At 46.0% G+C, this 24188-nt stretch overlaps 1 protein-coding gene across 1 annotated transcript in view; it reads right to left on the minus strand.

Annotated features, from left to right (window-relative positions):
• Positions 1 to 3454: 3454 nt before the first annotated feature.
• Positions 3455 to 24188, minus strand: part of DYNC1I1 (dynein cytoplasmic 1 intermediate chain 1) — a 291917-nt gene continuing 271183 nt past the window's right edge. The window contains exon 17 of the mRNA XM_074986221.1: positions 3455 to 4311. Within this exon, the coding sequence (XP_074842322.1) occupies positions 4201 to 4311 (111 nt within the window). The 3' untranslated portion in view covers positions 3455 to 4200. The remainder of the gene's footprint in view (positions 4312 to 24188) is intronic.

A 24188-nucleotide genomic window follows, 5' to 3' on the forward strand; every position in this document is an offset into this window, starting at 1 on the left:
GCTGAGGTGGGGCTCTTGAGTGCTGTCAGCCACTGTAAGTGGGTGGGCCTGAGCCAGCACCCACTACCCAGGTAAGCCTGAGCACTGACCCCTCCTCGCCCCACCTTGAGGCAGTCTCCTGCACCCCAAAGCCCACCTGCCCCAGCCTAGAGCATGTATCCCCTCTAGCACACACCAGTTCTTAGCCCTGAACTCCCTCCCTGTGCCTGGAGCCCCCTTGGGCACGCCAAACCCTCATCCAGAGAGTCCTTGCACCCCAGCCCTGAGCCCCCTCCCTTCCACTTCCAGCACATGAATTTCGTTATGGGCACCAACAGGAAGATGGTGTGTCGCACGCCCCCTCCCTATTGGTGCACACTTATTATTTCCACTCCAAAAGAAGAATTTTCCTGAGGGCACACGTCTTGCGATGTGATAGTACTTGTAAGGAATGTTTGACTTGCATCCCTGTCTCACCCCAACAACAAAGTCCCAAGAGGCTGCTTCTCCCTCAGGTCTTTGTTCCACGCTGCTCTGCCATATGTTCTGGATCAGTTGAAAAGGCTGCTATACTCTCCAGGCTTGCTTTCATTGTCGGGCCTCGAAGAAATGCCCAACTAACAATGGTTTGCAGCAGATGCACTTAGATGCTATCTTCTTGCTCTTTTTGACCAAATTCACAGCCATGAAAAGTGCACCCCAGCCTGTGAAATCTGGCCTTTCAAGTACATTTACCCTGTATGCATTTCATGGGGGGATATCTGTGTTTCTCAAACTGGGGGCCCTGGCCCACAGAGGAGTTGTGGGGAGGAGCCAGAGGAGGTTATCACCCATGGATCATAAGGAAAGAACATCGTACTGCAGCTTCTCCACGAGCACTGGAGTGAATGCACATGTCAGGCAAACAGCTGCTTTATAGCCAAACCGTCATCTTCCTGGACTGAACTGCAATATCTTAGTCTCAACTTTCTTATGCTCTACCTTGACCTTATTCCTAGACTTGTTCTGGTTGAAGCTCCTGTGATTGTCTGTGCTGAGCCTGGCTTTACCCTCGTGCCCCCCGCCCCTCCCCCAGCCAGAGAAAAAAGACCCTTCTTAGGAAAACTGTCCTAACTGTTGTCTTTGGGCTCTAGCCCTGCTGCCAGGGGGCATGAAGAACAGCGTTCTATGCCAGCTGGGCGTTTTTCCGTGCGCACAGCAGTGGATCCTGAAGGGCCTTCTGAGGTTTCTCTTAAAATTGTTTTACAAGCTATAAAAGCCACGAAAGAGTGAGAGATTGGAAGGGAAAACATGTGGCATTTTCCCCGGAGGTTTCAAAACTGAAAGGTAATATGGAAAAAGTAGAGGCAAATTTGCCAACAGTTTACAATGTGCTGCAAGAACTGGATCGTCTTAACTTCCGCAGCATATGAGGGAGTTTTTTCATCTGATTGGCTGTAATGGAACAACAACATATTCAGAAGAACACCTCTCCACCCCATAAACCTGAGCTCACTGAGCCCAGCATGCGGGATTTATTGGACTTTCAGTTGGAAGGTGAAGAGACCTCACCTTTGTTTTCCGGTTATCTGCCCGCAATTGGTGTGCAAGTGGCAACATTTAGCTGTTTATCTCTCCGACCTACCCGTGCAATTACGTCTATTGTGTCTTCTGCAAAAAGGATGCCTGCCACTCTGGGCAGGCTGGCGTCGCTGGGCATGGGAAGGGGTGAAGCTGTCAAACCTGGAAGCGCTGGCTGCTACGCCATAGGGCAGAACCAGTCAATCTGTCCGCTTGGTAAGTACTGCAGCTTGCTGCATGTGAAGTAGCCAGCTACTAGGGATAAGGAGGCCTTTTAGCACGCAGGCTGCAGGCAGCCTTTAGGTGAGTGTAAGGGTGAGGAAGTCGGACATACAGCAGCTCGTCAACTCAATGTGTTAGAAGGGTGACCAGTTGGCCCAATGTTGCCGGGTCGGGGTGTCTTTTATTGGTAGCTGTTCACCTCCTCCCTCACCCAGAGAGCAAGTGGGGGGGGGGGGGGAATCAGAGCTTCCTGTGTGTAAATGACACCAAGGGGGGTTGCTCCTAGGCCATTTCAACACACTCCCTGGCCCAGTGGTTGACCCTGGCTGTGACGCACAGTTAGTTGATACACTGCTATGCACATATTTGGTAGGCGTGTTTCAGTGAGTTACATGACACAATTTGTCCTGCAGCACGTCCATTAACCGTGCTTCACAGTCCCTGAAGGCGGCATAAGACAGACCCTGGGGTGCGTCACCAGAGCCGCGTCTACACGTGCCGGCTACTTTGAAGTAGCCGCGCCAACTTCAAAATAGCGCCCGCCACGTCTACATGTGGCGAGCCCTATTTCGAAGTTGAAATCGACGTAAGGCAGTGAGACGTTGAAGTCGCTATCCCCATCAGGAGATGGGAATAGTGCCCTACTTTGACGTTGAACGTCGAAGTAGGGCACGTGTAGCCGATCCGCATCCTGCAACATCGAAATAGCGGGGTCCGCCATGGCAGCCATCAGCTGAGGGGTTGAGAGACGCTCTCTCCAGCCCATGTGGGGCTCTATGGTCACCGTGTGCAGCAGCCCTTAGCCCAGGGCTTCTGGCTGCTGCTGCTGCTGCAGCTGGGGATCCATGCTGCATGCACAGGGTCTGCAACCAGTTGTCGGCTCTGTGGATCTTGTGCTGTTTAGTGCAAGTGTGTCTGGGAGGGGCCCTTTAAGGGAGCGGCTTGCTGTTGAGTCTGCCCTGTGACCCTGTCTGCAGCTGTTCCTGGCACCCTTATTTCGATGTGGGCCGCTTTGGTGTGTAGACGCTCCCCTGCAGTGCCTACTTCGCTGTGGTGCTGCCCAACGTTGATGTTGAACGTCGACGGCACCAGCCCTGGAGGACGTGTAGACGCTATTCATCGAAATAGCTTATTTCGATTTCGCTACATTGAAATAAGCTATTTCGATGTACCGTGCACGTGTAGACGTAGCTCAGAGCATCAGGCTTCTCTTAAGATCCTTTGGGCCAAGTCTGAAGCCTTGTGGATTTTTTTTTTTAATTTGTTTTTTTGTTTTTCCAATTCTGTCAAGGCATGCTGCCTGCAGCCACCCAACTCCCCTGCCACAGTGGGGCGGTACGGCTCAGAATTTACTACCTTCCCCTCTTTGTGCACGCAGCAGGGAGCTAGTTATGGTGTCAGAGAGAACTGGCTAACGGCACAGCTACACAGGAGAAAACAATAGCTAGAGGGCGCCCAACGTTAGTTCCCTTGGGCATGTGAAAATTTGTAGCAGAACCTGATGCTGCAGATGCTAACGCATCTGTTTCCATAGCAGTTGTAGGAGCATCCTGCACTTCCTGCAAGTCACGTGTTCCCAATGCCTAGTCCTGGTGATTAACATGCTGAGTACTGCTGGCCCAAACGAATTAACCACATTGCTCCAGAAAGGGTTTAATACATTTTATTGGCAATACTGGTGTCATTCAGGAATCGCAACTCTCTGCCAGCCTGTTAGTGTTACTATGACAAGTAGCAACCACCGCCTGTACATGAAATATTGTTAAAGTGCCTAGCAATAATAGGCATTTTACAAAACTCATTCCATCCCCTCCAACAACCATTTAGAGATCTTACGGCTTTAGTCTTTGAATAGTAACGTAGCCTCTATGGCAGCACAGAGACAGTGCAGTGCCCTCATTATGCACATGCTTTAGGATCGTTTATTTTAATGCTTTCAAATAAATATGTTCCATGCAGCACACCGCAATAAATAAGGAGCAGCAACTTTTGTATAGTACATCCATTCATAATGTAAGTCACCATGTGAAACACCACATCTAAAGGCTTTGGCCTGGTCCCATAGCATGAAGCACACCACATCTGCACATAATCATATCTGGCTTCATATGGATTTAATAGGACGATGCCAGCAGTGCATGTGAGCACAAGTTTAACCGGGGTTTCTAGCTATTAAATACAGCTACTAATTAGTTAAAAGGCAACAACTAAACCCATAAAGGTTTGATTTGTCTTTTCTTTCTTACGTTTCAGACAGAAGTATAAAGTAGGGAGCTGCTCTGGAGAGTTTCAGCCTTGTGTAAAACACAGTGTGATTAACAGAGTGATGGCAGCAGGGGCGCTGGCATCAAAAGCCACAGCCAATACTGATTTGACACTGGAGACTGACACACTCAACAAGGAACAGATACACGAGAGACAGCAGCAACCTCCTCTTCTCTAGGCAGACAATTCTACAGTCCCTTCCTCTTCGCTGTCTGCTCGGTTGGCACGGATTTCAACCAGGGTCCGAGCAAACCGGGTCCATTCGTCGTTGTGTGGCACAGCGAGCTGGGAGAGAAAGGAAATGAGAACGTGAGGGGGGCATGCTTATACGGAGTATGTTTTGCAGTGCACAGATACAGGTTGAACCTTGGGACTGGACCAGTGTCAGAGGAGTAAATTTGCTGGACCAGAGGTCGTCAATATTGTGTAGCACGTTACCAACCCTTTCCTTGCTTGCTGGGCTCCTAGTCGCAGGTAAATTACAGCTAAGTAATAGCACAGAAGTCTGAGAGGCAGGACTGTAAACAAACATCATGGGACCAAAGGCAACTTGGTGACACCTGTAAGTGGTCATCCAGCTAACGAAAATCATGCTGGATTATGGATGTTGCGTGACGAGAGATTGCTGGATTCGGAAGGTTCAACATGTAATGTCTTGGGGCCCAAATCTGTAGGTCTGACTGCTGTCTAATTCCTAGTGGAGTCAGTGAGAATTTTGCATGACTAAGGATTACGGGCACTGGGACCTTGCTTCAATTTTGTGGTTTACTCCTGCATTTGTACAGCAATGCCACGCTTTAGGGACAAATTTAGCAGCTCCCTCTTTAGAACGAATTGGAAATAACTGCTGCATTTAACACCCACTTCTCCAGTCCTTAGCTGAGTAAAGCTCTAACTGATGCCAATGAAAGTTATGTTTGAGTAAAGACTGGGAATTTTGACCCTATGTTAATAAATTTGATGTTTTCATGTCAACACAAGGCCCTGATGCTGCAAAGGTTTACACACGTAATTTTACAAATGTGAGTCACCCAATGGAAGTCATTAGACTATGCCTGAGTACAATTATTTGCAAGATTGGGATCAACGGGCCAGATCTGTAAAGGTACTAAGGTGAACTCAGTGGGAGTTAGGACTACATATTTAAATGAGTTTGGGGATCTAAGTGCGTATATAACAATCTTTAGGTAAGGAATTTAAATACATGAATCCAAAGTTAATTAAAGCTTCCGGTATCAATCAAAAATCATGCTTACATCCAACACCTTTCTCAATGTTAAGATAAATACATTCTCGTAAAAATGTTAAACTGCTGAAACAACCCCTGTAAACATTGCTTTATTAATCTGGTTTTTGGAGTCATCATGTAACGTCCCTTTTCATTTATTAGTGCAGATCTTTTTGGTGAAGAACCATCATACATTAGGCTCCAAGAGAAACATGTAATCCAAAGAGCTAAACTTCCAGACAGAATGTTTTTAGTGATATAGCAAAATAATCCCACTATCCAGTACCGATTGAGCCAACATCACATTCCCTGAGAGAATGCAAAACGAGATTGACAGAATCATGGAAAAATTCAAGCGACTTCCCCGACCCCTATTTTCCTTGATTCAAATACCAGAAAATGGCAACAAGCATCTAAATTAACTCATGCATGTATTTGCTCCTGTCTTAAGGCTTGTGATTGCTCCCTGGAAGGCAGTATGAAAAAGGAACTGTTTACAGACATTATCCAGTTTTGGGTACTGCAAAAGGAACTGTTTAAAGACATGAAGCAGTATGGGACACTATGTTGGCTGTGCTATCCCGCTGTTAGCATGTAATAAAACTGATTGACTATTTTATGCACATTATATGAGACACGCTTTGCAGGCTAAGAAAAAGTAAGACCATAACTGAGCCAGTCTGCAGTGTTCAATATGCAACTGACACAGGCGCAACTGAAAGTGTCTTTTTTTTTTCTTTCTTGTAACAAATATTATTGAAACTTTAAGGCAGATTTCATTAGTTCAAAAATAGTAGACTGTAGAACTGTAACAGGTCTTTTATGGATGACAAATAGTTGAAGATTGTCTCACACATTCAGAAAAAGAGTGTATTATATGCGCTAACATTCAAGGCCCTGATTGTGAAGATGCTCATACACTTAATTTTAAGCATGTGAGCAGGAGTCCCATGGGGATGACCATCACAGACAAACTTAATCATCCCCCCGCCACCCCCAGAAGCGTGCAGCCTTATTGCCTGATCCACATGTCACTGGAGTCAATGAGGCTATGTGCACACTAAGCAAAGTAAGTCAACCACAGATACGCAATTCTAGCTATGGCAACTGTGTAGCTAAAAAAATCGATGTATCTGTGCTTGGCTAACTTGTCTGTCTATACTGGGAAAAGTAGCCAGGTTAGTTTCTAGCCTGTTGACCTACTTTACTTCTCGCATCTCGCAAGTAGTATAGGGATCGACTGCAACTCCTGAGAGGCCATTGTCACGCGTCCATACAAGACGCACAAAATCGAACCCCAGAAGATTCATCCTGAGCAGGTCAAGTGTCTTTTTCCAGCTACTTCAGCTTTGGATCTGGCTTTACAAAGGCAATTAAACATTGATGATTTAGGGAAAAAATATGCTGAAGTTTAAAAATGTCTATGTATGGCATGTACACAGACCACTCTGTACAGTAGGAAAAATGAGCCAATAAATATAATTATTTTTCTATGTACTTTGATTATTGGAATCTGGTTAAATATTTAGTTTACTGCCAAATAATGCAGTATTTATAGGAAAGTCAGCTTCGCTCACGATAATACTTAATGATATATCTCTGTGCCTTTGCTTACAGTTTTTCTGGTCCTACTTTTAACCGTGACACCCTAATATCTGGTGTTTGTATGTTTTCCCTTTGATTTTAGTAATTACGAAGGTTCCTAGGAATGAAGTTCAATGCTCGAGGAGCTCAACATAGCTGCCTGCAAGCACATCCAGAAATGGATTGATTTTTATTGTTGTTTGAAAGCAAGGTCACCCCTTTCTGAAAATACAATATATGATTAGAGGAAATAAAAATAAAAGTGAGGGAGGCAAATCTGCAAAAGTGTCAGGTCTGAAAACTTGATCATGATTGTACACCCATACCGGGGATGATTTTATGACCTACGTGCCAGTACATGCCCAGGGGAGCAGATTAGGGCCCACAGAGGTTAAAATAGCTGCAGTTTCATTTTCGTACAGAGAACAACAGTGTAACTTTAACGGCCCACTAACATGGGGGTGAGAAGGAGGCAGCTGTGAGGGAGCAGGTGGGAGGTGCCGCTGACCAGGGGGCACTGACAGCTGATTGCTATTGGCTATGCCCCTTTTTGGGTGTGGAGCAGGGCTCCCCTCTCACCTTTCCCCGAGGCCTGCAGCCGTCGGCACTGCTGCGTTTTATTAAGATGTTGCATCAAAATATGAAAAGAGCCCAATATGGACTGACCTAAGCATTTAATTTAAATCAGAAAATAGAGACAATCCTGTGTGGTCTTCTCTTTCTGCATCGAAACTTTGAACAATCTAAAGAGCGTTATCTTGTGCAATACAGGTCAGGAAGTGAATGATCAAGATTACACTGAAAAAGAAATGAAGACAATAATGAATTTAAATAAAAACGTGTACATTCCTTGGCTGTGAGACTAGGCCATTTTAATGACCTAGACCGGTGTTTGAGACCACAGAACACGAAACAACAATATTTTTATGCTGAACACCTGTGACAACTTTCCTTAAAAATAAAATTGTTGTCAGATCAAAGGAAAAGAAAACCCAAACAGCAACATATACACCAAAAAAAAAAAAAAGTAGTAGTTTAATCAGGTATAACACTGAACAAGTAGCATTGTATCTGGCTTTAATAACAGAAAATATGTATTTTGAATTATTTTTCCAAACGCTCATGACACATCAGTGTTCCAGGCAACATAGTTTAAAAAACACTGATCGTGACTGTTCTCGTGCACATAACAGGCCTTGGAATAAATACATGCCAGGCTGTTGAAACAACTTTGGTACGGATCCTGACAATCTTCACTACTGGTAGGAGTAAACATCACCCTGGGGAGAAAAGGTCTACAGGGGCAGGCCTTGATTTTTAAACTTGAAAAATCAACTCTACCCGAAAACCAAACCGACCTGAGTGAATTTGTCAGACAAAAGTAAGTAAAAAATGAAAAACAAACAAACAAACAAAAAGGGTTAGTACCATTCAAATATACACATACAGTAGACCCCCCGCCCCCCGAGTTATGGGAAGGTTGTGTTCCTGGGCAACCTGGCATAACTCAAATTTCATGCAAGTCAGGAGGAGCCACGAATCAGGCAGTAGCCTGGCTCCAAGCTCCTCTGGACTTGCAGGAGCTGGGAAACTGACCAGCACTAAGAGCCATGGACAGAGTAATAAGAGCCACGTGGATCAAGGGCAAAGAGCCATTTATTATACACTTACTTTTATCTAGATCGATGACAAATAAATATACGTTATGTGGCTCAGTGCTCTCCCCTCTTCCAGAGCCAGGCACCTCCAGCTCTCCGCTCTAACTCAATTCTCCTCCCCTCCTCCAAAGCCAGGCACCCTCAGCTCCCCAGTATAACTCAAGCCCCCACCCCTGAGGCACCACCAGCCCCACCTGCTCTATCGTGATGCCCTCCCCAACCTCCAAAACCAGGCACCCCCAGCAACCACCGCCCGCCAGCTCTAACGTGACATCAGCTACTCACTTAGAGCTACTGCTACTGCTGCTGAGTGCTTCTCCCAACAAGCACTAGGGCACATGACCAGAGCAGCTGATGACACACCCGGTGGTGGCCCCACATTTAATGGCTCAGAGCCCCAGGTTGGCCACCTCAGGCTTATGTGATCAATTACAAAAAGAGCTGGCCCACCTTTTTCCCCCTAGTTTCGGTGCAAAACCGCATAATTTTTATCAACTAGTTCATGACAACTCCCCCCCCCCCACAACCTCCCTTCACTTAGAACAAAGCACCCCCAACCCCCTCCCCCATCGAATTGAAACGCAGCCCCTAGGGTGCTATTTTGGGACAGCAGGCAGGGCAGCAGCCATCCAGGCCAGCATGCTGCTTACTACTGCCACTGCCCCGTCCCGACTGTCAGAGAGCGAGAGGAAAATACGTGGCTTGTATACATGCCTCTCACGCCAGGCTGGACAGAGGTGGGAGCAGAGGAATAATACACCCAATATGTGTACTTGCCCCTTTCTCCCTGGGTGTCATGGGAAAAGGAAGAAGAGCAAGTAGTGCCTGGCTGTTGCCCGTAGCCCTCCCAAAATGGCGCCCTTGCCCAGCCCTTCTCACCTAACACATAGCTATGCGGCACATGGACTATAAAGAGGCCAGCCTGTTTCGATCTGATGTTTAACAACTGTTGTGTGCCTTAAACTTCAGGGCTTTTTCATTCCCCCCCGCCCCCATCAGCTCTACCATGTTGATTTCAGATAAATAGGGTTAAATTAATTTGCATTGTAGTGTCATCAAGAAAACATGGATTAGTGGCATGGTTCCATACAATGGTGGTGGTGGATGGATTCTGACTACGTCTGTGCCATCAAAAAATGCCAGGCTCCAAAAGTAAAATCTCTTCGGGCCAATACCTTACAACTCATGAGGCACCTAACCCCCCAATACAAAGTAAAGCCAGTTCAGCCACAAGCCACAATTCCTGTTGTGGAACGGATTAGATGCAGCCTCCTCCAATAATATGGAGTCACCAGGTAATATAGGAACCCCGTGGGCCCAATTCACTCCATTCTGGAGTTGTGCCTGCATTAATGTGGCTCTGTCTGTACCAGGAAGATTTTTATTTTCACTTTCGGCATTAACCTTACCCTCATCCCCCGCCCCAACGCCCCAGCCCAGTACCAGTATTTCTGTCTAATCAAAGGTAATCTGTATCCCTGTGTCTCAGGCCAGTGTCCTCAGCACGGTGGAGTGGTGTAAATCAGAGAGGAATTTAAGATAAGAATGAATAAAATGTCAGAGCCAAGTTAGTGTGGCCCAGACTGAGGGCAAAACAGATGGCATTCCTTCCCTTCTGTGATACGCCACAACCTATCCTGACTTCTTTGGCAACTCAGTCATTACTTAGTGGGTAATTCTCCCCTCCGCCAATTATCTGTAGATAGGAGAAGGAAACACAGTAAGTAGCCAGCTTCAGAGTTCCTTTAATTTGTTCATCCAAGGCTAGGGTTTCCCCTTCCCTATGCATGGATGACCCCACAACTTCATATCAAGGCTTCCCAAGATGTCCCCAAAGTATGATGTCCCCAGACAGAATTGTGTCTTGTGCGCTGCAAGGAGCTGTGCCACCATCAACTAGCGTTGTACCAGAAACCTCACATCAGGAGTGGAGAAAACCTCAGTGAAATGAATCAGCACCTGGCTGCTTCTTCCCTCTCCATTCAGCCATGGAATCTGAATGCTGTGGAGTCCTGAAGGAAGTCAGACAGGAACACTGACAGCTTTAGCACCCCTTCCTGGGACCTATGGGAACATGCATCTTTCCACTTTCCATGAGGGTCTGTGGTTGCTCATTACAGTTAAACTATGAAATCTCAGACCTAAATCTATGCCCAGCTGTGACACCTTCCATTCACTGGATAAGCTGAGTAAGAGCCAAAAATGCATCTGCTGGCTTTGTGGACAGTGAGCTTGCACTCAGCTAGCTGTGAGGCTGAGCTGGCTGCTCGAGCATGGCTCTGATAGGAGAATTTAGCCCCCCAGAAGACATTGCTCCCATTGGATTGAGACATGCAATTGAGCCAGTCCAGTGTCTGTGCATGCAGAATCTTAAAAAAAGAAAGATCCCTTCCCTCCACAATATATGTCATTTTCTGCATGCACTCAATACAATTGGTTGTTTGACATCTTTTGCCAGATTCTGATCTTAGTGACATGATAGGAAGGCAGAGCCTTTCAGCATGTAATACAGCCCAGCAATTGGCCTATATTTTAAAATATTTTAGAGTATCATTTATTCGTTGTGGTTGGCCTTTTCTTGGCAGTTTTCCTTGCTTTCTTCCTCCAAGAGCTCTCTCGACAAAAATCTCAGATCCAACTAAAATGATGCTGAAATTCATCATTCAGCTTTCTCATTTCTAAACCACTTCAGACCAAATTATGTGTGGCTTGAAAAGGACTGGTTAAAACATTTTGAAGAGTGCCTAATTAAGACATGAGGAAAAGTATTCAGATTCATTTGAGTTTGATTTGTCAGACACAGTAAGTATGGCAAGACAGTTATAATGACAAAGATGGTATGCTGCAGAATAAATACTTTGTATGATTTATTGGCCTCATTATAATCTTTCAATCTGACAGAGTCATTTTTAAAAAAAAACCTCTAACCACACGAGAATATTACTTTGTTTATTCTACACAGAATTTGTACTAACCCAAAGCAATCCATATTATCATATAAAATCAAGTGCTGTATTGAAAAGAAATTCATTGTAAACACTTTTTAGAGCTCCACATGCATAATGTATTAAGTATATGAGAAAAAAGATTCTTCAGATAATAAAATATAACAGAGTGTACCTGTTGAATCATTTTTTCTAATTCTTGTTCCCAGTCCTGCATTCCATGTGAAGTGGAGCATTTTCAGGATCAGGACCATAAAGTTACAAATAAAACATCCATACAGTTCTACCATACCCAAAGGCTTCTGATCCTACCCAACTGTATTTTATTGCTGATTTCAATGCTGTAGGTCAAAGCATAAAATAATATCTAACATATACAAACATTTCTGGGCACACCCACACCCACCTATTTTTGTCCTGAGCTTTCAGTTGCAAAATACCTTTGATACGTTTCTCAGATTCTGAGAGAGAGAGAGAGGGGGGTCTATGTTTTCAGTGAGACAGACAGAAAGAAAAAGGTTTGTATGTTTCCAGAGAGAGAGAGAGAGAGAGAGAGAGAGAGAGAGAGAGAGGTCTGTATGTTTCCAGTTCACTCCCTAGGATATTTTTTCAATCACTTATAAAATATGATTGAAAAGGTCTATAATTTTCCAGACAACTCCCTATGCCACACACATGGATGGAAACAAAGTGGGAGGTAATACAATGACATGGTCACTAGTGTAACCAAGGGCACCTTTTTTCACATAACTGCAGTACCACTGTATTTAACTCTTGGAAGAGTTTAGCATCTCTGCTAACAATGTATGAAACCACCGGCAAGGACTCAAAGCCAGCATACCGCGCGCAGATGATTTTCATATGATACAGCATTTCGACCACAAAAGACACACTCTGCTGTTCCTCTGTATATATTTGTTTACTTAATTGAAGGACTGGAATGCCAACAGCAGCCTAAAAACTTTATTCTGTGCACAGCCACCAGTCTAGTGTCACAGACAAAGCACACACCAGCCTTTCGTGATATTCATTACTTAGCCCTCATCTAGATTGTCTGCTATGAGTTACTTCCAGCAGGAGCTGACTTAACTAGCACTGTAGTAGTAAAATAGAATTAAATACTGTATTATACAACAAATATACTTAACGTCTATCTCCCAACACAAACAGACTGCAGTAAACCCTCAATTTAATGGACCCCAATGTAACGGACTTTGGAAATAATGGATGCTGTCTGCCGGTTCCTCTTCCCCCACCCCAAATTAATGCCGGTGACTCACCAGAGCCGCTGGGCCTGGAGCTGCCGGGGCTGGAGGAGCCGTGGGGGTGTGGGGAGAGCCGCAGTGGGGTGCAGGAGCTCTCCTCCCCTGCCTCATGTGAACAGAGCATGTCAGCGCCCAGCCACCGCTGCCTGCAATGGTGCCGAGCTGCAGGAGGTGGAAGGAGACAGGGCGGTGTACAGCTCCTCTCGTGGTAGTTGGGAGAGGGAGATGGAGGTGTGAGGGGACGAATGGGGCTGGAAGGAGGAAGTGAAGTGGGGCATGCCAGAGGACAGGAGTGAGTGATGGGCTGGGAAGTTCAGTGCACTGTCATACAGTACAATCATTCAGCTATATAACAGACTTTTGGCCTTAACAGATATCCCTTCCCCCACCACCAGTCCGTTAAATCGAGGGTTTACTGTACAACGTGTGAAATTTGATTTTTTTTCTGTAGGAGAGAAGTAATAGCTTTTAGGTTATTTGTTTGTAAATTTTGTTCTTGCTGTAAAACACAGCTCTTTTCAAAATACATTGCTTGGGTGAAGAATTAACAATCAAAACACTTTCTCTCTTGCTGTAAAGGGTTTGGATGTGAGACGGAGCATTTGCATACCGATTGCTTATTAAACTTAAACACTTCAGGCTGATACATAGGCCTGTTGGAGCAATGCAAAAACCTCGGGGGGGGGTTCGTCCATCGGCTGTGAGCTATGCATATGTCACACACAGGCAACTATGTCAGAAGGGCATTATGGATGCAAAGCCAAGCACTGCAAAGGCAGGAAATGGCAGGACTCTGATTGCCCCTTTGTGTAGTTGAACTATGCTATGGTCTATAAATACATTACACTGCACGCTGTTTTCTCCACAATCCCCCTGTCTTATTCAGAGGGCTGCATGGCGCTCCCCGAATTCAATGTTTTGCTTTCTCATCGTAATGCTGACAGACCCTGGTAATCTGCAGGCAAATTGGAACATGGGCTCTCTGGAGCTTAGTGCAGGAGCTAAAAGCCAGTTGGCTGTTTGCTAAGGCTGTAGAGCAGCCTCATTACTGTCTCTATAAGTGGTCTCAGTGCCACTAAATTGCAGGGCCATCCCTGCGGGGGAGGGGGAACGGGCCAACCTTCCCTCCCAGTGTCCCAGGTGTGGGGCCCAGGGCAGCCCCACGCTCCAAGCGCGCTCCCCCTGCCTCTACTCTGCCTCACCCCCACCCTTTCCCCCAAGCCCAGCCCCTGCTCCCCACCCCTTTGCCCCCAGCCCTGTGTGATGTAAGTCAGGGACCAGGCAGCAGCAAGAGTTGCTCTGCCCCCAACCCTCCACACTCGCCCTGGTGACAGAAGCCAGAGCGGCCCAGAAGCCTGTTCCACTCCACCCTGCCGCCCTCCCAGCCTGCTGCACCTCTCTTCTCTGTGCCAGCGGGAAGTGGAGAGACCTGGGGCCGGGAGAGGGTGGCAGGGCAGAGTGGAGCAGGCTGCGGGACCACTCTGGCTCCTGTTACCAGGGGATGGGGGTGTGGCCGCCCCTCCTGCTGCCCCAAACACCTTCCATCCATAGGCTGGTTGAGGTGACCACCACGGAGCCCCCGCCAAAGAACTCTGTCCGCCCACACCTTCAAGAGGATACATGCACAGGCTTCTGTCCTGTCTCAGCCAGGCACAAAAATGCCTAATAAGGAGCCATGGGTACGTTTTTGCTGTCTGGGCTCTGAGGGACAAAGAGTCCCAACCTTGTCCCAAGACCCCCAAGCTGCTAGGTGAGGGTTAGGGCTAGGGTTAGCCTACAGGACGAAAAAGGTTGCTTATTATAGAAGCACCTATTAACTTTAGACTTCAGTATAGTGCGTCGTTCCTGTGCGTACATTTAACTGCATTAACCTTGTCAATAACACTCATTGCTTTTCCCTCCTTAATATACCCTTAGTGAGTTTGTTACACAATTGGCTCTAAGTGTGGTTTTTTCCTTTGCGATCTGAGTGTAACTGCTAGCGGTGGCATGTGGCCTCCCTCTTTGGGGAGGCTAGCCTAACAGCCCCACTCCTTCTACCCAAGGTCCCACCCCCACATGCCAGAGCCCTGACCTCATCCCCCACCCCCCACTGCAAGGAAAAGTCCGGAAGGGCTCCCCAAACTTGAGAAGCCCCAGCCAGCTCAGCCTTGCCACATGGAGCTCAGCCACCACTGCTGGGTCCCTGACCCACCACCCCACCCTGCGGCACCAGATCAAACCTCTTGCCCCACCTCCCCAAGTGGCCGGCGAGGCCCGGTGCCAGACTGAGTCAACAGCATTCCTGAGGTTGGGCTGAGGAGCCAGCTCCTCCCACTCCCAAAGGCCCTACCTTCCCCATGCAGCACGTGGCCAGGCCTCCTCTGTCATCCAGCTGCTGGCTCTCCTTATCGCTCCTCACTCCCCTGTCCTGAGCAGGAGGGACATGGTGATCACTAGGGACCTTCTAAGGTGGGGTGCAGAGTGGAGGAGGTAGTGAGGCACTGGGGCCACGAGGAAAAGTGGGCACTGTGGCCAGTTATCCAGAAGTGGTCAGCAGCCTACTACAACCACCACACATGAAAATGCCCTGTGACTTGTCCTTTGAGACTGGGACTAACCTTGCTTTTGTTGTGAGTTTTGGTGTAAGGAACCATAAAGTCCAGCTTGCTTGGGTGGCAAGGGCACTCAGTGTGACTGGGGGTAAAACTGCTCTAGTGCTTTAGGGATTCATGCTCGCCACTTAGGTGGTGAAATCTAATTACAGAATATACAGCCTAGTTGGAACTTTGCCCTGCATCTTCTCTGAGGTTGGCACGCACAGTAGTGAGCCACTCCAGACAGCCTAACACAACCTATCGGTCAGCAAAATTAAACTTTGGCTGTACAACCTGCGCTGTTGGGCGGTGGACATGAAAGCCCTGAACATCTCCGTAGCTTCAGCTGTGATTTGTAAACTAAGCAGCTCTTCTAAGTCATGACTTCAATAGCTTTGGACAGGTTGAAGTTCTCGAGTCCAGCACCCTTGGGACATGACTGTTGCTGAACAAGAGAATTTGCCAGATCCCAGAAGGTCAGCATTGTCTAGCAGCATCACCAACGTTTCCACGGCTTACTTGGGTCTTAGAAGACATTTAGGGGTAAATTACAGCTAAATAACAGCACAGAACACTGAGCCAGGACTGGTGGCTGCAAACAAACTTTATGGGACCACGGGAAACTTGGCCATGCCCATGACAAGTAGTCATTCAGCCAACTGAAATCGTGCCAGATTATGGATGTTGCCAGATGAGGAAGTGCAGGACTCAAGAGGTTCAACCTGTACTATTAACTGTAACATAATTTTGCAAAACGTAACTAATTAATTAACAGCCTAATTAATGACTCCCTCCGAATTCACATTGCTGTTGAATGACAGGTTGAAACCACAGAAGACCGATTATATAAACTAACTCTTCTGTCAGAAGGTTTCTCTCCAGGAAGCATTTCTCCTCACAAAGAGCGTGCATCAATGCACCGCACACATATGGAACACTCACTTGAAGTGAAGTATTTCCCCACTTATACTCTGCATTACCCACGAGTTATGCACCTCTCTCAGTCTTCTAAGCATCGGTGGCTTTGCCCAATGGAACTATAACACTGTCTGAGGCTGCAACCTAACATTTACACGAGGGCGTGCACATCCCCATCCCCATCCCCAACGGTTTCTCACAAGGGCCGGGAGAGGGGACATCTCCCTGTGAATTTTTTATTATTTCTGTACACTTATTGAATATTTTAAGGTGAATGTTTTCACTGTCATCATGCAGCTGCTCTGTTAGATTTAATACAACCGCCCAGGGCAATGCTGAGGGAATGGAGACTGTGGGAGGCTACCATTATGCCTCCTCTCTGCAGCAAAGCCAAGAACTGTATTATTTTGTGGCACAACCTCCCCATGAGATTTCAGGGCAGCTACAGCTGGGGAGCCACCACTGGGACCCGAGCTAGTGCAAATACAGAGTCTTCAGAGAAAGGGGCGTGCTGTGTTTGCAGCCAGACGCACTGCCTTTCTGCCAGGGATCAAATCTATCTTACCCCTCGCTGCCAGGCAGGTTGCTGTCGGATGGCACCTATGACCTTGTGCTTCCTCATGCAGATTTTACCAGAAGGGACAGGCTATCTCTAGTCTATTCCCTCTTTGCCCACAGCATCTGAGCACCTTCTAGCAGGGCAGTAACAGACACAATGAATATCCATCAGGTTTGCCCTCTCTTCCTCTCCACAAGGAAGGATCTGGGCCTTTATAGTGAAAATAGGAAATGCGACACAATAACACAAACAACTGTATCAGATAGCAAAAGGACTAGGAGATTTCTTGCTTCATATTAGAAATCCAAGTCTTGTCTCTCCCAGTAAGATCTCTGGTGACTTAATGAAATGTTACATGTGGAGACCTAGTGACAAGTTACAAAATAACAGACTGAATGCTGAGCAGTTGAGAGTGAAAGGCTTTAATCAGGCTGTTTAAAAACTGAATTTTGGTTGTTTCTGTTAATGCCACTCTAATACCTAACTGACCTCTGAGGGAAAGGATATCTGTCTTACAGATTCCAGCTTCCCTTCTGCTCACCTAACACATTTCCTGGGACTCCCACGGAGACCTCCAGCAAAACCAGGGAAGGTGAGAATTAACATTCCTCATACTTATATGGTAAATAAACAGAAAATATTATTTGAACCTTCCATGCATTCCAATTCCACGTCTTTTAAAATATATAAAATATAATATATAATATTTTACATAATACCTAATATATATTTTACATTATACATAATATATAACACTGACACACATGGAGCCTGCAAAAAATTTTACAGCAGTGGTGCTGAGGTTCATTTAGCCAAACTGTAAACCCTGTATCTAAGGGAAACCACTTGGATCCAGGGATTCAGGAGTACCCCACAGCATCCATGCTATTATAAACATAATTCTGGGGGTTGAAAAAGCTTCTGGTGGGTCACCTTGAAAACAATGGCAGTTGTTTGAAGCTGCTCAAGGGTTTAGAATGCTAGGAGGAGTTGGCAAGTGACAGGAGGCAGCGGGGCAGAGTGCAGGTGAGGAATTAAAAAGGACAAATATGTAAGAGGCAGGGAAATGTGGTCTAGTGGACAGGGCCCGATTGGTACTGAGGACACAAAGCATCAGTTCTCAGTTCAGCCCTATGGTTTTTTCATGTCTCTGAGCCAGTCACTTCAGCTACCCTGTGCCTCGGCTTCCCATGTGTAAAAGTAGCATAATACAAGTTGAACTTCTATAATCTGACACTCTCTCTTCTGGCAACATCCGTAATCCAGCATGATTTTAGCTGGCTTGATGACCATTTATTATGCGTGTGGCCAAATTCCTGTGACCCTTGTTTATAGCTGCACTGCCTCTCAGTGTTCTGTACTGTTATTTAGCTCTAATTTACCCCTAAGTGTCTTCTAAGAGCCCAGTAAGCAGGGGAAGTGTTGGTAATGGTGCTAAATAGCATTGACTTCCTGTAGTAAGGCAAATTCTCTCATCTGGCACGGATCAGGTCCTGAGGTACTTCACTAGCTCAGAGGGCTGTCACACGAATAAAACTTATTAATGGGTGTAAGGCTCTCAGAACCGAGGCATATGAAGGAGAGAAAGAGATAGAAGATACCACAAGATAAATCACATTCTTCTGCCATTTAAGATGTGAACACTACTCCCATGCATACCTATACATAAGGATTTGTAACTGTACATAGAAGACTCCTATGTGAAACTGGGAAACAGATTTAAACGTTAGGTTTTAACACAATGTTATTTTTTCCACTGGGGGAACACAAGAATGCTTACAAGACGACCCCAACGCATCCAAACTAACCAAAGGTAACGAATATTGTAATGAGAAACACAAGTAGTTAGGGCGATAATGACTGGATTTTGTGCTACTTAGATCAGCTCACCCCCTATGGGGGCTACCAAAGCTTAAAGGTTTTATCACTCTAGTAATCAGCAATGGGTAATGGCTTTCATAAAACACAGTAATTAAACTGACGGGTTTGAAACCACTGCGTTTTTTCCATTAGAGAGTTCTGATTTAAGCTACCTCAAAAATACTTTCGTGAACCCTGGATACATCACCAGTCATCGGTGCAACTATTTCTATTCAAAATACTAATGAATGGGCACAGAACAACGAAGCTGCTCTGCTCACTTTTTCAGATAACACAAAGTGTAAGCCATGAGAGAAGCACACATTTGTCATATTCTGCCTTCTCCTTTTTTCTGAGCCATACCTCCCCCGCACCCCCAGCCCCACTCCCCCTTCTGGGGCTCAAATTATAGTACAAACGTGGGGAAAAATTAAAATGACTCTTCAGAACTTTTTTCCCAGCAGCCAGTCTGGGTCACAGCTTGGTTACAAATTGTTTTGAAAATGAGATGAGAAAAATACGTATTTGAGCTATTCTGCTGTTGGTCCGTTGCTTTTAATTCCAGTATTTCAGCTTGGATGTTTATAGGAAAACCTTTATGAGGTGTGGAACCCAATGTCAGTTTTGCAGCAAAAATGCCTTTCTTGGGTGACTGCAAATTGCGTCAGAACCCTCTCATGTCTCCTCAGGAAGGATCTACCGGAGGAGATAATTCACCTGGAGAGGGCCACAAGCTGCAACATACAGAGAGCACTTCCCATTGTTGTAACAACTCTGGCCACGTGGATGGCCCAAGATCCATGATGAAATCTGTGGAACTCAGGATACTCATGTGGAGTGCTAGCCCCTTCCTCTGGTCTTCACCCACTGCTTCCTGCTCTGAATGTCACAATCCACAGAACAGAAATTAGGGGCTGAATGTGCTGCCATTGAGGTCAAAGGAAATTTTATGCCTGACTTCGATGAAGCAGTGGGGCATAGCTGCTGGTGGGTTTGAGTGGGCCCTGGCCTGCTCACCAGCACCCAAGCCCCGCCAGATGTTCACCTGTGTGAGTGCAGAAGCTGGATGTGGGTCAGGAACTCCTGGCTCCCTAGCAGGTGGCTCTTGGCCTGCCTGCAGAATGCCCTGGCCAGCAAAGTGTGGAGAACTACAAGAAGTCCTGTGGCACCTTCTAAACTACCAGATATTTTGGAGCATAAGCTTTTGTGGGCAAAGACCTGCTTCGTCAGATGCATGAGTCTTTGACCACACAAGCTTATGCTCCAAAATATCTGTTAGTCTGTAAGGTGCCACAGGAATTCTTGCTGTTTTTGAAGATATGGACTAATTTGGCTACCTCTCTGAAAAAATGTGGGGTGTGGCAGCCCAGCCAGTCCCAAGGGGCTGCCACCACCCAGAACTGCAACTTCTCTCAGCCCAGACAACTTCAGCAAAAGGTGGGCCTTAAGCATGTGAAAAACCAACCTCCTCCTGCCACCCCCTGCTAAAGTGGTCCGCAGCTCTCCATTGGCCAGCTCCATCCCCAGGCTCCCTACATTTAAGCCCTTGGTCTCACCTAGCTATCCCCTGACTATCCTGCCCCCAGCATTCAAATGTGATACAGTATGCAAAACATAGCACAGATTCATACAACGGTGTGCAATATAAATGACCGGCCATGACATCAGACCTTTGTTCATTGCAAGTTTGGGACCACTCAAAACTGCAGAGCTCTGCCACTGCTTGCAACTCCACCAGTTTACCGGCCTGCTTTAGAAAGTAGATACTTCCCCACCCATTGGCCCTGCTCCCCAAAATCATCCCTGAGGCCTGAGCACAATGTATGTACGCAGAAGGTCACCAGCTTGGGCAGAGGGATCCCTCTACAAGTTTTGTTCCCTCCTTTCAGCTGGATTTGACCAATAGCTGCCCTTACTTTCTCCATGTTCCAGTGCTGAAGAGATGATGCACCTAAGATTTTCCACAGAGTGACCATCCATCTCATTATAGGCAGGAGAGCCCTGTATTTTGGGTGCCATACTGGTGTCCTGATTTAATTTGCCAATGAGGCTAACTGCCCCATAGTCCACTTTTTCCCAAGCACAGGTGGTTGCCACACAGTTCTGGCTCCCCACAGGTGGGGCGTCAGGAGCTGGACCGGTGTGGCTGTAAGGCTGCCACCCAGCTTCCCCCAGCTGGAGGAACCAGATCAATACAGCTGCCACCTGGCTTCCCCGGCTGGGGTGAACCAGGAGCCAGGAGGCCAGCCCAGCCCAGCAATGCGGCAGCAGCCCACCTTCCTGTGGCTGGGGGAAGCCGGGAGCTTCGCTGGTGGGGTGGCAGCCCTGTTCCCGTTGCCACAAGTCATGGGGCAGTTGAGAGCCACAGCTGCCCCCTGCAACCCTCCAGCAGGGTGGCAGCCCCCACAGGGCAGCCACCGTTTGACTCTGACGTAGGGTGACCATCCTTCCCATTTTGGATGGGATGGCGTCATTCCCCCAGGTCCCATATTTGGCCAGGAGACCTATGGTCACCTTAATTTTCCACCTCTTTCATAGAATCATAGGGCTGGAAGAGACCTCAGGAGGTCATCTAGTCCAACCCCCTGCTTCAAGCAGGATCAACCCTAACTAAATCATCCCAGCCAGGACCTTGGTCAAGCCCTTTCTTGAACTGCTCTTTGAACAAATTTTTCCAAGCTTTTCAGCCTACAAGTGATGTTACCTTTTCCTCTGAATTGCATCAACATCATAGCAATCAGGGACTCAATTGGACTGATTTGTGGCGGATGGGCAAGCTGGCACATTCCTCCCCACCCCACCCCCACCCCCGGTTAGCTGCCTTTTTGAATTCCAGAATCTAAGGTTTGCTTCGTTTTAAAATAATAAAATCTCTAGCCCTTACATTGGCAAAGATTCATTTCAGAACATGGGCCATATATAAACCAATGCCACAATGTATAGCTAAGTCTGCACAAAGCCTGAAACAGTGCTGAAAGAGTTGTGAATTCCTCCATTTATCTTAATGAGAAGTTAATGCTGAAATATATCAAATAGGATTTAAATATCACCATTGTTAATTATTTCACTGCAGGTCAAAACATGCAAGGAAGGGGTGAGGTTATCTTTTTGTGAAGATCTGCCCAGTTTACTTGGTGTGATTCCCCTTTTCAGTGACTCCAGGGGGTGGAACATGGCTTGTGGGTGGAGTCTGGGGAATATTATATCTCACTTTTCTCCAGTTGCATTGCTAATTGCTACTGTCACTAACGGTATCTGCTAAAACTGCCAAACAGATGCAACTGTTGATACTCCATTAGTTACTTAGTCTAATGAAACAAGTCACATGTGATAATTCGCTCTTCCAAATCCAACTTCAAACATACTTTCAGATCACAATTTCTCTCCTTGTGATGAAAATGCTTTTTTCCCCCAAGTTTTATTTTATAATACCATCAGCTAATACATTATTGATTTGAAGGTTCTATCTACTTCCTCTCACTGCAAACAAAAGGATTAGTGGAAAAAAGAAACAAAGGAAAATGGAAGAAAAGTAGCTGCTTTCACACCTGGAGCTACATGCTACATTCAAACACAACTCAGAGAAGCAGCAAAGATGATTGATAGAGAATATTTATGACAGTGGAATAGGTGTAACGCCCCTGCCTGGAGCATGCAGAACGGAAGCTAGATCTAGAAATAGATCTACAACAGAGACAGGCAGTTAGGTCTAACTATCACTCACTGGGTCATGTGAATAAATCTACAGGCAATGGTCCACATTCTAAAATCAGTTGTTACTATGTAGAGCTCTGGCTACTGAATGAAGAAGCAGTAAGACTACAGAAGCTAAGCTGATTCATGGTATGTTTTACAAATAGTCTTTTACATAATATACATTACAGATATAAATTCTGTGAAAGTGAACACATTCTGATCTAGCAGAAACTAACACACTTAACAATGACTGGTTGTAGTCTTGGACTAAATTAAACATTCTTTAAAATCCTGTCACACTGAAACGATCTGATTTTAAAAAAATATTTAATCCATCAGCTACCGATCTACACATCATTCTCTCAAACCACCACACATGTGCATACATATATATATGGATTATTTAAATCTCTTCTCCCTGGAAGCATGTGCATGACTCCCATTAATGCTAATAGGCGTAAAGCACAAGCATGGAGGAGAAAATAGACCCCTCACTGTGAAAATAAATGTGTTCAGTTATTTTCAGACACGATGCTGAAATCAAACAACTAAGAGTACATCCTGTAAAAGACAACATTATCTAGTTTAGCTGAAAATATCAGCATTATTTTTAACTCACTGGCTGTGTCTCATCACTCATGTTTCTGTCACTTGTGATGTCATAAGGACTAGGAATGGATGACCTGTCAAAACAAAAGGGCCTTATCCTAAAGTCCTTATTGGGCAAAACAGCCCTGATCTCTGGGAAAATTCTGAGTGAGCAAGGGAAGCACATATTTCAATTCGAAATCACAGATGCAAATTCTATCACTCGTAGGAGACAGACTAAAAACAGTGCTAGAACTAACCAGGTGAGAATGCCTCACTTTCATTTTTCTCAAAGAGCTGATCTCAAAATAAGTTTCTTGCTCTGTCTCAAGCTTGACAGATCAGTTTTGGGCCCCAGTTCATTTGTGTAAGACAAAACCGACTGCATTATTTTAAGGAACAGAATGTTAAACACAATACTTTTTGAGGATGATGCGCAACTCAACCATGTTCACTTCTTTGGTTTTTTTTTAATTCAAAGATTCCACAGCAAGAAAGAAGCACTGTGATCATGTTGTGAGTATGACCTCCCATGTACCACAAGCACACAACTGCCCCAAAATAATTCTTCGAGCCTATTTTTTAGAAAAACATCCAATCTTGATGTAAAATTTTCCAGCAACAGCAAATCCACCACAACTGGTGAATCCAGTGGTTAATCACTTTCACTATTAAAAATGTACACCTTATTTCCTGCCTGAATTCCTCTTGCTTCAACTTCCAGACATTAGATTGTGCTAGTCCTTTCTACACAGGACTGAAGAACCCATTTATGAAACACTAGGGGCTTGTCTACACTTGACCCCAACTTTGAAGGGGGCATGTTAATCAGGGTGATGGGAGATCACTAATAAGTGCTGCCGTGAATATGCAGCACTTCACTAAGCTAATTCTCCCCCGGGGCAACTTTGAAGTGTCACACTTCGAAGTGCTGGCATGTGTGTAGCCTCGGCACTTCAAAGTGCCTTTCCTCCCCAAAATTTGTACGTGCTTCATTTAAATCTTTGCTCTGAGGATGAGGGTTCAGTATGCTGGCTGCTCCCAGGGAGAGAGGACTACCCCCCACTGTCTCTCACTGCAACAGCTTGGGCCCAGGTGAGAAAGGCCTCTCCATGGCCACTGCAGCTCCTGCGGGCGCAACCAGGAGCAGACAGATAGACACACAAACAGACAAACTTGCTCAAATATACAGTAGATAGTTCTCCCTTTCTCCACCCAGCCCCCACTGCCCCAAGAAGCTTATAGTTCTCCCAATCCCTATTTCTGCCCCCTTGCTGCCCCCTCT

The sequence above is a fragment of the Carettochelys insculpta genome, chromosome 2 (genome assembly GCF_033958435.1).
Source record: "Carettochelys insculpta isolate YL-2023 chromosome 2, ASM3395843v1, whole genome shotgun sequence".
Classification (NCBI taxonomy): domain Eukaryota; kingdom Metazoa; phylum Chordata; order Testudines; family Carettochelyidae; genus Carettochelys; species Carettochelys insculpta.